Raw genomic sequence first — 14,881 nt, forward strand, 5'->3', positions numbered from 1 at the left:
TTGATTGATTCCGACGGTCAGGGGCATGCGAATCTCGTGTAAAATTGCAGGATGGTGATCCATGAGGGTCAAAAGTCTCGTGTGTTTTAAACTTAAAGCAGTGTTTTCTCCCATCGCACGCCAGCCCTACAACTATAAGATCATCCAGAGCCAGGGTTGCAAAGACAACACTTGCTTTCTTTACAAGAGGGGAAAACGAAACGAATTCCCTTTTGCTGCATATCATTCGTGATAATGTATCTATTCCAAGGCAGAAAAACTCTTTCGTACACTTATATGTGTGTGTGTCAGAGAGAGAGAGAGAGAGAGAGAGAGAGAGAGAGAGAGCAACCATCATCCTTCTCTTTCTCTCTCATCCACCACCATCTGGATTTCATCCCTACCATTGAACGCCTAAGAAGTAAAAGCTACAAAAATGGCTTCCTTGGTGCTATCAGAATGTGGGTTGAGGCCCCTTCCTAAAGTTGCTCTGTACAGTAGAATCAATGCACCATTCAGGAAGCCATTAGCCTATGGTGGTGCCCTCCACAAGTTGGGGTTCCATTTGAAGGGGAAAGAAGCCTCTATTTTTTCAAATGGCGTCTCCCCTAAATGCAGAGATTGGGGATTGAAGGTGAGTGCTCCTCTGAAAGTTTCTTCTGTTCCTGAAGGGGAGAAAGCCTCCTCTTTCAACCCCGCCGCGCCTCCACCGTTCACGTTTGGCGAGATCCGTGCTGCCATTCCCAAGCACTGCTGGTTGAAGGATCCATGGAGGTCTATGAGCTACGTCGTCGCTGTCTTCGGTTTGGTGGCAGCTGCAGCATACCTCAACAATTGGCTGGTCTGGCCCCTCTATTGGGCTGCTCAGGGCACCTTGTTCTGGGCTCTCTTTGTTCTTGGCCATGACTGGTAAACCCACATTTCTTCTCTTTCTTTTCTTTCTTTCTTTGTGATACACCCCCATCCCTCCCTTTTCTCTGTTTTTTTTTTCGATAAATAGTAGAATGATCATCAAATAACTAGCACCAACCTGATGCGTACGCCTTAGAAGCGAGGCGCGTTTCAACTTGAGGCGTGCGCTTCACATGAGTGAAGCGTGCGTTTCAAGCCTGAAACGCTTCACCGCAACGCCTCAATACCTTGAGCGTGTGCTTCGCCTCTGAGGCATACGCTTCAGGTATTGAGGCGTATGCCTCTCACAACACTGATCACAACCCAATTCCCTTTTCATCTATCACTAAGAGCTTGCCTTAATTGTGCAGATGACCATAGGCGGAGCCCAGTCCTGCCTCCTGAAACAGTTAATTTTTTTTTTTTTTTGTAAAAGCCCAATCTTATCCCAGCCCTGATTCCATACGAAATGGATTTTTATCCATTTTTTTTAGCCCAGCTCAGCCCTGACTGCAGCAAATAGTCTGATTTGTCCATATGAAATAGATTTTTATTAATAATTGTAGCCAGTTTTTATTATCTCAATTTTTTTTTTCGGGGGCGCTGCCCTGGAACCCCCGACTATCAAACCAGTTTGATTCAGAAATTTATAATTTTCACAATATATTTCTGAAAACAAGTTTTTAAGAAAAAGTTAAAAGATCTGGACAAAATTATGTGTGTACGTACGTCTAGTCCTTTGGAGGTTATTCAGGATTCGTTTTAAGTAAAAAGGTGATGAGGTGTGCAGCTTGATGATGATCTAATTTTTTATTGAACCTTTAATTTCCAGAATTTACTTGTTTCTACACGGATTCTGATTCTCAATTTTGGAGGAAGCAAAGACACCAAAATTGGAGGTGATTAGTGGAAGCAAATGGATTTCTTCGTTTCAAAATGTCGACCGCTATTCGGGTGATCATTTTTGCAGAAATCTGATGGAATATTCTTTTGTTTTGTTTTTTAGAGAAAGGATATTAAATTAGTGTAGTATAAATCAGTGGAATATTGAGATTTTGAGAAAACTACGGATCATCATTTAAATTCGTGAAATTCAATATTTTCTCAAAAAACGAGAAATGATGTAGGGAAACCTAAAATTTGATAGTTAATAAGGTGATTGCGTCGCTTCTTTCATTGATTGGAATAATATATTTGGCAACGAAATTTCAAGAAATTATAAGATCCAAAATATTCGAAGGTGATTTTGATTTCTGCAAACTTAACGGACTTAATTTTATATATAAAATTTCAAAAATATGAAATTTTTTGCAATCACATAACCAAAATATTCGGAGGTGATCCAATTCTGTCTTTCTGTCCCGAAAATAGAATCTCATCACGTCTAGAATAATTTAATCGATCTAATTACTATAAGAATCACAAATTATACGAATACCTCTTTTGACAATTTGATATTTATGTCTGCATGATGACGGAGTTCATTTTGGAAACAATTCCTCCCTTTTTTTCTGCACGATCTAATCGGTTTTCCGTCGATCATTTACGTGGATATTTCGAGCCTGCAGCAGGCGGTGAGAAGGGCTAGGTCGGTCGAAGCGGAGGGCGTCGAGCCAACGAGGTTGGGGTCGTGCTATGCAGCCTAGAAAGAAAGTGGTGGACAGTGAAACGCATGCTGAAGCCACGGGCGTTGAATCGGTGCAATCCAGCTCGTCGTCGTGCGTCACCCACTCTGGGGAGTTCGCTCGGTGTGAGTCGGTGGTTAGGGGGTGGGCATCGGGCCGAACCGCCCCGCCCCGCTAATGCACCGGGCAGACTGGGCCGTTTTACTAACGGGCTAGATTTTGGCCTGGTTCTTAACGGGCTAGAAGCCGGTGGCCCGAACCATTAGCCCAATGGGCCAATGTAAAGTGGGTCCGATCTGGTTCAGCTCGGTCCAAACTCATTTGTGAGTTATTTTTTAATAAAATTAATATATTAATTCTTAGAGTACCAAAAAAATGAATTAAATGAAAAAACATAAAATTAATAACTCGTAATAGTTATCATTTTTAAAATTAACAAAAAATAAATTAAATGCTATAGTTAATTTATAAAAAAAATATATTATTAAAAAAATTAATAAATAACTTAGGCCCATCGGGCTTGCCCGGTAGAGACTGTTGGGCCAGGCCTGGCCCACTTATATAAAAGACCGGATTTCGGCCGTGTACCTAACGAGCCAAGCCTAAAATCATGACCCAAACCATCGGCTTGGCCCATCGGGCCGCCGGGCCGGTTGCCCACCCTTATCGGTGGTGAGGCAAGAAGGTAAAAGGACAGGGTGGCAAAGGTACCGGAGCTGCCCCGGGCTCCGTCGTCGGGCAAAGGCCATCCTGGAGTTCCTCTCTGCCTCCTGCGAGGTCCAGATCCGTGGGATGTTTGGCGATAGACCCGGACACGAGCAAGGCGCTGAGGATGTAATCTCTCTCTCTCTCTCGTCCTTTGAATACTCCAGATCTCAGATCGAAGATTGGATCATGGGATGACCCAGCCCACTCCTTCAAGGACCAAAAGTGTGTGCATCTGAATCCTGTGATCTATACACCTGGGATTTGAGACCCGAGGCATTTAACGGGTCAGTGTGACGAATATTGTGAGATTTTAACAATTATTTCAAAAACACCATGTTTTCAGCCGTTTTTTAAATGATCAATACATTAATACATTTTTCTTCTCAAATATCACTATTTTATTGCAACATTTACGGGTTTTTATTTGTAAGCACGTTTTCTTTTGTTTATGAGAGGAAAAATGCTTATTTTATCTTTTTCTACGTCTTTTTTTTATTCATTTTTTCATATACTATTTTTATTTCTTAATTTATTTATTTCCGTTTGCCGATAAGAACACGATTAACATAAAAGTTCTCAATTGATCAATAGAATTTGGCTGCCATTTTGCCATGAGCTCGAGCTCGACTAGAACGAGCCCATCAAGTTTGAACACCCTCTGTTGAGTTCGTTGGGCACGTTGACCAGCCATAGCCCACGAAAACAACAAGATCGCAGTGTGGAGTCTAAAACCCAGTTGCTCGTATCCAGGCTCAGTAAGCCTTTTCTAAAATTGACAACCTAAATTGATGTGTTTTCTGTCTTCATATTGACCCCCCCCCCCCCCCCCCAAAAAAAAAACTAATAAAATCTGACTCCAATTAGAGCTCAAAATGACTGTATGCTAAATCAGATCAAATAAACTAATAGGATCTAAATCATGGTAACGACTCTTATCCACTTTGTGTGTAGAAATGGAAACATGCTATTGGATTTGGGTGTTTTTTTTCGAAATTTCAATCTCATAAATGTGTTTAGCATGCTTGATTTAATAGAAATCGATACTTAGATCATACATTTTTTGTGAATAAAAAAAAAAGTATTTGGAGCCTCAAAAAACTTATGAAAATTGTAGGTTGCTGATTTTTTAAACCTGAAAAAAACCTATCCATGCATCGGAATCAAATCCTACAAGAAGTGGTACTTATAAAAACAAACATATATATCACATCTGTACGGTCAGAATTTTTTTTTAAAATATTATGGGACATCCAATAGCCTGTTTCAGGTGCCCATTTAGTAGGTTGTTCCCATTTCTCTCAAGTGTAGACGTTGCAACCCATAATTTTATAAGATCCAATAATACCCGCATTCTAACACCATGAACCGCTTACACCGGGAACTTTATTGAGCCCGCGTTCTAACAGGAGTGTAGTGTGAGAACCCCATGGACCCTTAACTATAATGTTAAATCCAGAAGATCCAGATCCAACTGGGCGGCCATTAAGGACCTTGATCCATGGTTGTGGTAATTCGTGAGTTGTATTACCTAAAAATTGTATGATATATTAGATTAATTTACTTGTTTTAATTAGATCCATTTATCACATCAGATCTAGAAGTAGACCCAAACATGAACGATATGAAACAGAGGTAGGTTCGAGATTGGGTATGCTAAATGGGTCAGATGACTCCTGTACACACACGGTAAGCCAACTATAAACGGTCCTCCATATAGCAGTAAATTGTCATAAGATAGTGCTTTAGTATGAATGAATTCCACGGGTTATTATCTACTCATTTTGTAGATGGCGAACATATACACTAAATTTGGTATTTGTAGTTGCATGAATAAAGATAATGTGTTGAAGTAGTCACATTGCACTTCACATGAACTCCCTCATCTATAAGATAACTGGATCTATCGTCGGATTTGATTTACTTAATGTGAGGTTACGCGTTCGAACCGGTAGCAGGTGCCCATAGCGATGTAGATTCAGCCTGAGAGAGGGAGGACTTCGCTCCGGCGCTCCCCGGATCCGGATCTACCGATGACTTCTTGGCCTTATGTTGTGAGGGATTTTGTTGTTTGGTTAATAAGTTGGTAGTGGGCTTTTCCTTCACTGATTGAGTAATAGATCACAGAGACCGTTGGAGAGCCTGCCTTAGTGACAAAAGAATAAAAGAGAGCCGGAAGGTAAATAATACAGCAAAAATGTCTACTGTACTTTCTTTGGCAGCTATCGTCTATATTGAATTTTTTTTACCCCAAAATGCACAAAAAAGTTTTATAATCCCTTTCTCCCTAAAACTGCTTGTTAGAAAGCAAGATGCGCGCTAGTAGGGCGGCCGGCGAAACCCAAGCAGAAAAAGCAAGATATCCAACGGGATGACTTTATTAAACGGCTTTCAATAAGGCATGTTTGCAAACTTATGAAATGCTTTCTCATCTGAGCAAGTGGGTCATTCCTTCTCAGGTAAAGAAGTTTCTTGTTCACACAATTTTCACAGATGAGAAGATTTTACCTATGAAAGTTTTTTCCACTTTCATCCTGAGAAAACTCAGCTACTTCCTCTGGTACAGCGGTTTGCTTTCTCAACCCAATAGGTCGACTCTCTGTTTGGAGGTTTATAAGCCAGACTTGAACACGATGTGAGATTCAATTATGAGAGAGATTTTTTCTTGTATTAACTATGAGATAGCATACCACCCAGGTGGCATCCCATGTGGTAAGCGGGGTCCTGTGACAAGATGAAGGCCCAGGATCGAATCCCTCTGCCACATGGTGCGGCTGTTGTTCTGGTAGGGGTCCGCCTAACCCCAGCTTGCCTTTCAAAAAAAAATTATGAGATAGCATACAAGGACCCAGCGTGGAGTTCTTCAAATACTCAATTTTGATAATGACATCATTTCTGGTGAATAGAGACATATTCTCCTTCATATACCATTAGCTTAAAGCATACAACAGGTCAACGACGATCTTAAAATAATCGATACATCTACAAAAGAATTCCCTAACCAAACTCACTATCTCAATTCCCCACCAGCACTCTTCCTAATAGATGTTCTTCACCAAGAAGTGTGTTCCTAATAGATGTTCTTCACCAAGAAGTGTGTCACAACAGCTCCTGTAAAAGTGGATCACCTGAGGACATGGCTTTAATGAGCTTCATGAACTCGGAATCACTGGACACCTTCCATGGATGCAGAGCAGCTACCTGTGCCGAATAAAAACTCAAAGTATCAGATGCCGCACTGCCAGTTCTGTAAATCATATTTTTAAGGGCCTCAGAGTCGAAATTCCCTGGCGAATCCATCGCTAAGAAAAACATTGGCACTGCAAGTTTCTGATGTAGCTTCAGATCTCCAACATGACCCACAAGATCAACAAAATCACCCACAAAACGTCGAGGAATATAGAATATATTCGAGCTGCAGACCACAAGCCCTTCATCGCCCACACTTTCCTTGTAACTGATTTGAAAGTGGACAGGAAGAGTGTTCGTGATATTTTTCAGGATGCCTGCACCTTCCCTAAAATACCAAGCTGAGTCGTTGGAATTTGTAGACACTGTAATCCAGGACTCAGGAACCTGATAGAATAGACATGGATTGTTACTATGTAGACTTTCTATGGAGGCAAACTAGTTATCAGCGATCTGCAACCCTGAAGAAATTACCTTGTCAGTAATCCATAGCTTATCCTTGTCTGCCTGAAGCAGGTTCCAGTAGTTCAGAACCGTTTCATCATAAAGAAACAAAAATCCTTCAGCATTTGTGAATCTGTCGAATATCTTGGGCAGAAACCTGCAACATTCAGCACATGATCATCCACCAGAACATCATACTGGAAAAGCAATGTTGGATCAATTGCACTAATAAAGGTATCAACTCCAAATAGTTACCGACTCATTTATCAAAAGCACTGTATTGTGCTTCAAAAGTTAATTCCATTATCAATAAATTCCATGGATGGAAACAGAACCAATCAAGGATCCTTACATGAAAAGGCAAATCTTTCATTATACCATAAAAAAGAATTAACACAACAAAAGATACAGCGCTAAGGGGACAGAGAGACTCGACAAATTATGTGAGGTTGACAGATAAAAAAAGGGAGCAAAACTCAAACGTCCCTGATTAATAAAGAACACAAACATTTGGGACCTATAAAGAGTTGCACATATGGAACTCATCTAATTGACCTCCCACGTGTGGCATACAAGAACATGGTCCCATGCGTATGTCTGGATCAATGAAATGGTTTTAGTTCAATAAAACCTTCACTTGTCACTTCTTAGGCCAATCAGATATTGAGTTGACCACTTGAAATCAACAAATTCCTCTCTTAAGTAGATAACGATAAGTTCAAGTACATTTCATTCCAGATGAAGGACAAAAAGGTTTAGAATCAACTCTTACAGTGATAGTAATAAAAATGTACCCTAATTTTATGGCCAAAAGTACGCAAACAAACAAAAGAACATTTTTCCACACGACTAACACTAAGAAGATGAAATCAATCATACACTTCAAATTGGAGTGTTCTAATAACATATCATTTCCTTTTGAGCACCAAAGTGTTGAAGTAGAGAACTTTACAGCATATTTGGTAGAAGGGTTTATAATAATATGTCTGAAGCACAAGAAGCATGACAAGAAAGCAGTAAATTTTGAGTAGTAACCATGTTCTCATCTAAAGACTCCATAGAGTCCTTAGTCTCTTGACTAAGGAGTAAGGACAATACAACATAAATTCAGCAACTTCAGCTGTGACCCATTAAAAGGCTATGATCCTGTTCTGAACCATAAAGCCATGACCACATACAAAATGCCTAGCACTAACCCTCAACTTCCAGGATATGTCAACTTCTCAGACTGTTGTCTTACTTGCAGCAACCGTGGTTATACAAATAGAGGGTATGCATGTGTCAGGATGTGTGTGCGCATCTACACATGATGTGGGTCTGTGTGTTTATTGTCCTTGGCATCTAGTGGACCCATTTATTTTTCTAATGATGCATCAACAAGAAAAAGACATTTCTGCAAAAGAAAAGATGAGCACAACTGCATTATTCAATTGTTTTACAAAACTCTCATGTCATACCAAGTGTGTCAATGTCATGTCGATATCTAGTTGACAAAGTTCACCAGCAATTATGCACTGGTAAGTACTAGTGGGCAAAAAAATCATAAAGAATATACATGTTCTCTTTTCATCATGAAAACTCATGTTTTTCATGCCGATTAGGCATAAGTATATTTTAATAACTTGTAAACTTTTTAAGAGTCTTAACTGCCAATTATAGAATCAATAAAGTGGCGTCATTTGTGTGCAACTATTTGCAAATATATCAAACATACAAAGGGAAAGGGATCACATCACAAGTCACAACCACTTCCCCTATAAGGATGACCAAGATGACCAAAACAAACAACATGACAACAAGACTATCAGAAACTGATGCAGAAGAAAGAGGAAACAGAGCAAAAAGGAAAAGTCATGATAAAAATTGATCAAGAAAAATGAGAAAAATAGGGATCACATTGATTTCTTTAAGATTACATGCTATAAACATAAAATAAAAAAGGAAAGAAAAGCAAAATTAAAATTTTTCAAAATATCAGATCATGATCCAAGGTTGTTTCCATACAAAATAAAATTACATTGAAGTGAATCCACTATATGCATCCAATTTCAAAAGTAAATAGTTTTATAGGACTCACAGTCATAAGTCCATAACTTAAATCATATAAAGGCCTTAAATCGGTTAAGTGAATGACATCAACTGTGATATAAAATAAATCAAACAAAAGACAAATAATTCATCAAAGAAAGAAGGATTTCAGATCAAGTCTTTTTCTTTTTCAAAAACTAGGTTTTATTGGAAGTTACATGTTTTTGGTATTTCTCCAAAAGAATCTAATGAAACATAACGTCAGAAAATTATCATGACATTTTCTTGAAGGTTTCATTTTAAGAAGGATCGTCCAAGACTCACATTACTGTCAGGCAAATAAAAAAGCTGGAAGGAAATAAGATTGGCCATATTGAAACAAACAAAAACTTAGAAAGCAGTGAAGTTCCAAAATGCAATGTGTTCAAATTTTGGATTCTAATTAACACTGTTATTTGTGAATTGTCATTAAAGGAGACAGCATTCACAATAACTTAATCTCCAACGAAGTTAAGTATAATTTTGTATGACTTTCCAGAATAGTAACAAGGATAATAGTGATGATAATAAGAATAACATCCATCAATAAAATTAAGGTAAGGAAAATTATCATATTTTGAAGGAGAAATCTGTGTCCATCATTCTATCAATATGTCACCGAATGAATAGAAGGCCATTGTTCAATAATGCACATTGTCTATCATATTAGCAGACATGTCAAGGCTTAAAACCTTAGAAAACTAGAGGAGGGACACAATGATTAAGCATGTAGAAGGCTGTTTTGAAGTAGAGATGTAGTGTGTAAGATTAAAAGTCACTAAAATGCTAGAAACTTATTTAAATTTCCTTTGTCTAGTCAATGGAATACTAGAAATTTCTTTGTCTGGGCGGTTCATAACATTAGTTATAATCTAGATGGCACAAGAAACAGTTGGGAGATGGTAATGAATTCCAACTCAGCATCATCATGGTACTTAGCCTAAATATTCGCTCCTTTTGATGGATTTCACAGATGAAATCATGGGCGAAATGGAAAAAGGCAGAAAGTACAAAGTAAATGTTAACTTGAACGATAAGTTGTGAATGGAATAAACCCACATGAGATCAAGCATCATGAGTATACTGCCATATAACTTAGTCATGAATCATGAAATCCTATTTCGAGATGCTGATATGTTCAACATTTCAAGTGCATAACGTGCATGATTTCAAGAGTCTTACCAAATCTTATACAGTCAGTTTCTTTATCTACTATGAAAAGGTAAATGAAGAGCTCTATGAATAAAATAAAAGCAAACAAAGACATACAAATGATTTAAGCCGAAGTTGCATCTGAAAGCTTAAATTAGCAGCAGTATGCTAGTTTATGAAAAACATGCCATCTAAAGGATTAATTTCAAGAGCACGAGAAACTTACTTATATACTTCCCATGATTTGCCACCATATTCAACTCCACGTTCTGGGTTGCTCTGCTCCGAGAGAATGACCACCCGCTTGAATATCCTTCCATAAAGCATTCTCCATTCTAAAGCAGTATGGTTCACGCTACTTCCATCGCAGTACATGATGAGCACAACATTACCAAAGTTCTTTCGCCACTGAATGAGGTTTCCGATCTCATAGTTCACAGAACCAGCTTCTTCAACCCCAAGATGCATAGATGGAAGCTTAAGAGGGATGAATTCCTTAGGATCACCATGACCTATAACTGTCTGTCCCCTATCTAGTTCAAGCGTCATCAATCTTGGCTGAACATACCCAACTGCCAACAGGTCCAGTAGCCAAGCAGCAGTGAATTTAACATCCTGCTCGGTCCAGAATCCTTCTTCTGCCATTGAATAGCTCAAGTGCAGTATCTTCTCAAACAGAGTTCGCTTGCTCGACCTCCAAGCAACCAAGAACTTGACCAATCTACCTACATTGACATGCAAATCCTTCTCCTCAGCAAATGGGTACGACTCAGCCCGGTCGACCCTATGAACAGTTGGAGGATAAACTGCAAGGGAACCCCCCATCTCCCACAGGATCCTCTGTGCCCAGTATCCCCTCATCACATCCGAAGCCATTGAACTGATCGAAACTGGAAGCATCAGGCCCCAAAAAGCCGGTCCATGGAACAGCGTATTAAAGGAATTCATGGGCGCCATTAACCCCTGTGGCAGAGCAACCCGAGGAGCCTTGTCATCGAATCTGATATCGAATGTCTCAAGCACGGATTTCCTCGTGAAGTAGAACACTGAATCAACATCGGGCAATCCGTTGGACACTCCCTGCTGTATGAATTGCCTCCCACCGTAGACCTCAGTATAGAACTCTTCATGGCCAAGATCGCCCACATTCTCGAGGGGCAATCCCCGCGGCCAGACCGATCTCTGTCCGAAATGTATGTAGGGATTCACAACCGGGCTATCCACATTGCTACTGTTCTTTTTCTGGACCACCGCATGAACATACTGAAACATGGTCTCCCTCCGTGCCTCTTCTCCGACCAATTCAAGATCGAAATGCTTTCCAAGATCTCCACCGATGATTTCCACCCTATCGTCGGCATCGTAGATCTTCTTCGCGCCGTGCTGGATGGCGAAGAGGTAACCAACATTCTTCCTAACGTATGAATTATAGGGCAGGTGATTGATGATTCGGAACCCTAATTTACCCTGATCGTCGAGAGAGAGCAAGATGGTACCTTTCAATTGCCAATCGATCGGCGTGTCCGCGTTGCCGATCGCGAGGAGTTGCCATCCTTTGATCCTCGCGAGCGCACGGAGGGCATCGGTCGGGGGCGAGGAGACGGAGACGACTATCCATCGCTCCGCTCGGAAGGAGGAGAACTTGGACCGGTCGACGATGGAGGGGATGGCGCTGAATTGCACCTGAGGGTAGGGGATCTTCGACTCTATTTCGCGGCGGGAGGCGGACTCGAAGCAGAGGAGGGCAGCAGTATCTCCGGCGCGGAAAAGGAAGAGGAGGATGGCGACGGTGGCGACGGCGAATGAGAGAGCGAGGATCTTGATGAGGAGGTTGTGGGTGAGCCAGGATTGGAGGTTTCCCCCTTCTTCATCATCGTGATGCTTCGGAAGAGGAGGGATTCTTAGGGTTTTCAGTTGGGGTTTTGCGCGGTTGGGTGCTGGCGGTGTTGATCTGTCTTGGATAAACATCTTTGATGGGGACGATGCTCTTTCTCTCTCTTCAGTGGTTTCTTGGCTTCATTTTCTTCTATGGCATACTATTATTCTGATCTCTCTCTCTCTCTCTCTCTCTCTCTCTCTCTCTCTCTCTCTCTGGTGTCTCTTTATTGCAGTGTCTCCTGCATCAACATGAGTCGCAGGCGAGAGCTCTTCGCCTTCTTCTTTACCTTTTGGTGGTGGACTTCGTCAGGCTTACGCAATGTCACTCAAACAGTTTGGCTCTACTGCAGTGTGCTATCAGAGTCGGCGGTGCTTCCATGGTTTGTCTGCCTTGATACTTGGATACACTCAAAAATATCATTCTTGACAAAAGATAGCTGATATAAAATCTCATGATATTTTTGAAATTCTGTTTTTCAAGAAAATGTGGTATAGTTTTATTTTTTTTTTAGGCCAAGGGAAAATCCCCCTATCATCGATCGATCTCCATCGCACATTGGTTGGCTACTAGTTGGTAAAACCTTTGAGTTCCCCCACTGTCCACCAGAGATAACACCCAGCTTCAACTTTGTGGGAAAGGATGCCCCCTGTGAGTTTTGAACTAGTGATGTCCTGTCAACTTCAAGTTGGTGACATTCACAAGTCACCCCTACACGAGTGGAGCTCTTGTGGGCAACATTTTGTATAGTTGGACGAGAGAAAATGTGAAAACATAAATAACATATAAAAATGTTGTGAAAACTGTTTTATTGTGTTATCCCATGTGGTAAGCTGGGTCATGTGTCAAGCTGAAGGACCAAGGACCAGGATCGAATCCCTCTGTCACATTGGGCTGTTGTTGTTTCTGGTAGGGGTCCACCTAACCCCATCTTGCCTTTCAAAAAAAAAAAAAAAACTTATCAAATGGATGTGAATCCGATCCAATCTGAAGGAATATGTGAATCCTATTGGGTTTTGATTGATTTAAAAAGGTTTCAAATGGATCCACATATTGACTTTTGGGCCAAGCTGGAAAAATCCACTTGAAAATGCTTTTAGGTCCAATTAGGTTTAAGTCGATCAAGATACTTTATATTTGTGTTCAAAACTTTAATGGGTTTATGGTAGGACCAGCCGCAGGTTCATTTGGGTAAAGGTTTGTTTGGGTTGGGTTTTGACCTAGGTCAAATGTGGAAGATAAGCTTTGGATTTGGATTTGTTTCAATTCTAGCTAGTTTGGGTTGAACTAACCGATGAGGATTTAATAAGGTACTAAAGTTTAAATGGGTTTGGTTTGGTGGGTTGTGGAGTGAAAACGGATCCAACAAATGGTTAAATAGGTTGTGAAAGTGAAGTAAACAGTTTTTGCAAAGGAAATTGGTTTTTAAACTAAGTTTAATGGAGGGTTTGGTTTGGTGGGTTGTGGAGTGAAAACGGATCCAACAAATGGTTAAGTAGGTTGTGAAAGTGAAGTAACCAGTTTTTGCAAAGGAAATTGGTTTTTAAACTAAGTTTAATGGAGGGTTTGGTTTGCTCTAATACTGCTTGATGCAAATCCAATGTTGAATTCACAAGAAAAGTCTACGATCTATGAAACTACTCTTTCACTACACTACGAAAAACTAGAAATCTAATGAAAAATATGTAAAAAAAAAAAATGTACTCAAATTCTTCCATTCATCTCTCTGAAAATAAAAACCTCTACAAAGAATATTTATAAAAATACAGAACTCTAATTATGAATCTGAGATGGATCCAAAACCTAACTATAAAACAAAAGTCAATTCAATATAGAATATTCAATTTAAATCTAATAAAAATCTTAACAAAAATAAATAAAATCAAACGGATTTTGAAATCTTAAACCAAAATTTCATTTATTTTCATCTAATTAAATATAACCCGAGAAATTTGTAATAATTCAAGAACCATTGACATCCCAACACGCTACATCATGGGCTCATTTCAAAATAGTAGCAGATACCGATGTCATTTTGAAAATATCATGATTTATCATTGTTATTTTTCAAAACCGATAGGATAATGACAAGGCTATGATATTTAGAAAATATCAATATCGTAATTTTATTGCAATTTTTAACATACTTTTATTTTTAGTACTTTAAATTTTTATGTTTCTATGTATTGTCTTCAATTTCTAAATCTTAGGTAGGCTTATATTTTCCCAAGGTCTTCGTGAGAAAAACGTAAAACTCAAATGTTTCTTCCTTTAATGACTCAATTTAATGGCGTCAGTTGGGGTGTCCCTTTCATTTGTTCTTTATAATGATTTATCTTCTTGGGTTTAGGGGTGTCAATGGGTCGGGTTTGGTTCCGACCCAGGTGGAACCAGATTTGGACCAGATTTTTAGGTATAGTATCGGGTCTGGACTCGGGTTTAATCAGATCTACTATAAGAAAAATCATGCCCACACCTGATAAGATCTACATGAATTAAACCCAGACCATACTTGGTGAAACCATATTTTTTATCATTTTTACATTGAAAAATTATGGGTCTTAATCGAAACTTGGGTCGGGTCCAAGTCTGATATAAAATTTCACAAACTATACCCAGGTCCATATATTAATCAGAGTTTCAGGTCTGGATCCGAATCTTAATTGGGTCTTCTTGTTTATCACATACCCAGACCCTATAAGGTTTGGTTCGGGTCCGGGTAAACCAAGCTCATTGACACCCCTACTTGGGTTGGACCATAGTGACAAACATTTTTATCAGTAATTTCTCGTTTTTCAAAAACTCGTGAGAAATTGAAAAAAATCCACAAATCTTGCATTTTTTTGGCAAAATCTTGGCAATAAAAAAATAAATTTAAAATATAAAAAAAATTATAAGAAAATATTAATAAAAAGTATTTAAAAATAAAAATACATGATTTTTTTTTGCGATA

At 39.4% G+C, this 14,881-nt stretch overlaps 1 protein-coding gene and 1 pseudogene across 2 annotated transcripts; one reads left to right on the forward strand and one right to left on the reverse strand.

Annotated features, from left to right (window-relative positions):
• Positions 1-415: 415 nt before the first annotated feature.
• Positions 416-892, forward strand: LOC149843288 (omega-3 fatty acid desaturase, chloroplastic pseudogene; annotated as a pseudogene).
• A 5,183-nt stretch (positions 893-6,075) lies between these two features.
• Positions 6,076-12,248, reverse strand: LOC149843289 (putative glycosyltransferase STELLO1). Of its 2 annotated transcripts, XM_089999701.1 has the most exons (4): positions 11,549-11,812; positions 10,279-11,466; positions 6,864-6,990; positions 6,076-6,776 (listed from the first exon to the last, which is right to left on the reverse strand). In XM_089999701.1, the coding sequence occupies exons 1-4, from the start codon at positions 11,668-11,670 to the stop codon at positions 6,300-6,302; spliced, it is 1,914 nt and encodes a 637-aa protein (XP_089855827.1). In that variant the 5' UTR covers positions 11,671-11,812; the 3' UTR covers positions 6,076-6,299. The 2 variants fall into 2 exon arrangements, with proteins under 2 accessions (XP_089855827.1, XP_089855826.1); XM_089999700.1 differs by having other exon boundaries at positions 10,279-12,248.
• Positions 12,249-14,881: the final 2,633 nt, after the last annotated feature.

The sequence above is a fragment of the Nuphar pumila genome, chromosome 3 (assembly GCF_984573655.1).
Source record: "Nuphar pumila chromosome 3, dmNupPumi1.hap1.1, whole genome shotgun sequence".
Lineage (NCBI taxonomy): Eukaryota > Viridiplantae > Streptophyta > Magnoliopsida > Nymphaeales > Nymphaeaceae > Nuphar > Nuphar pumila.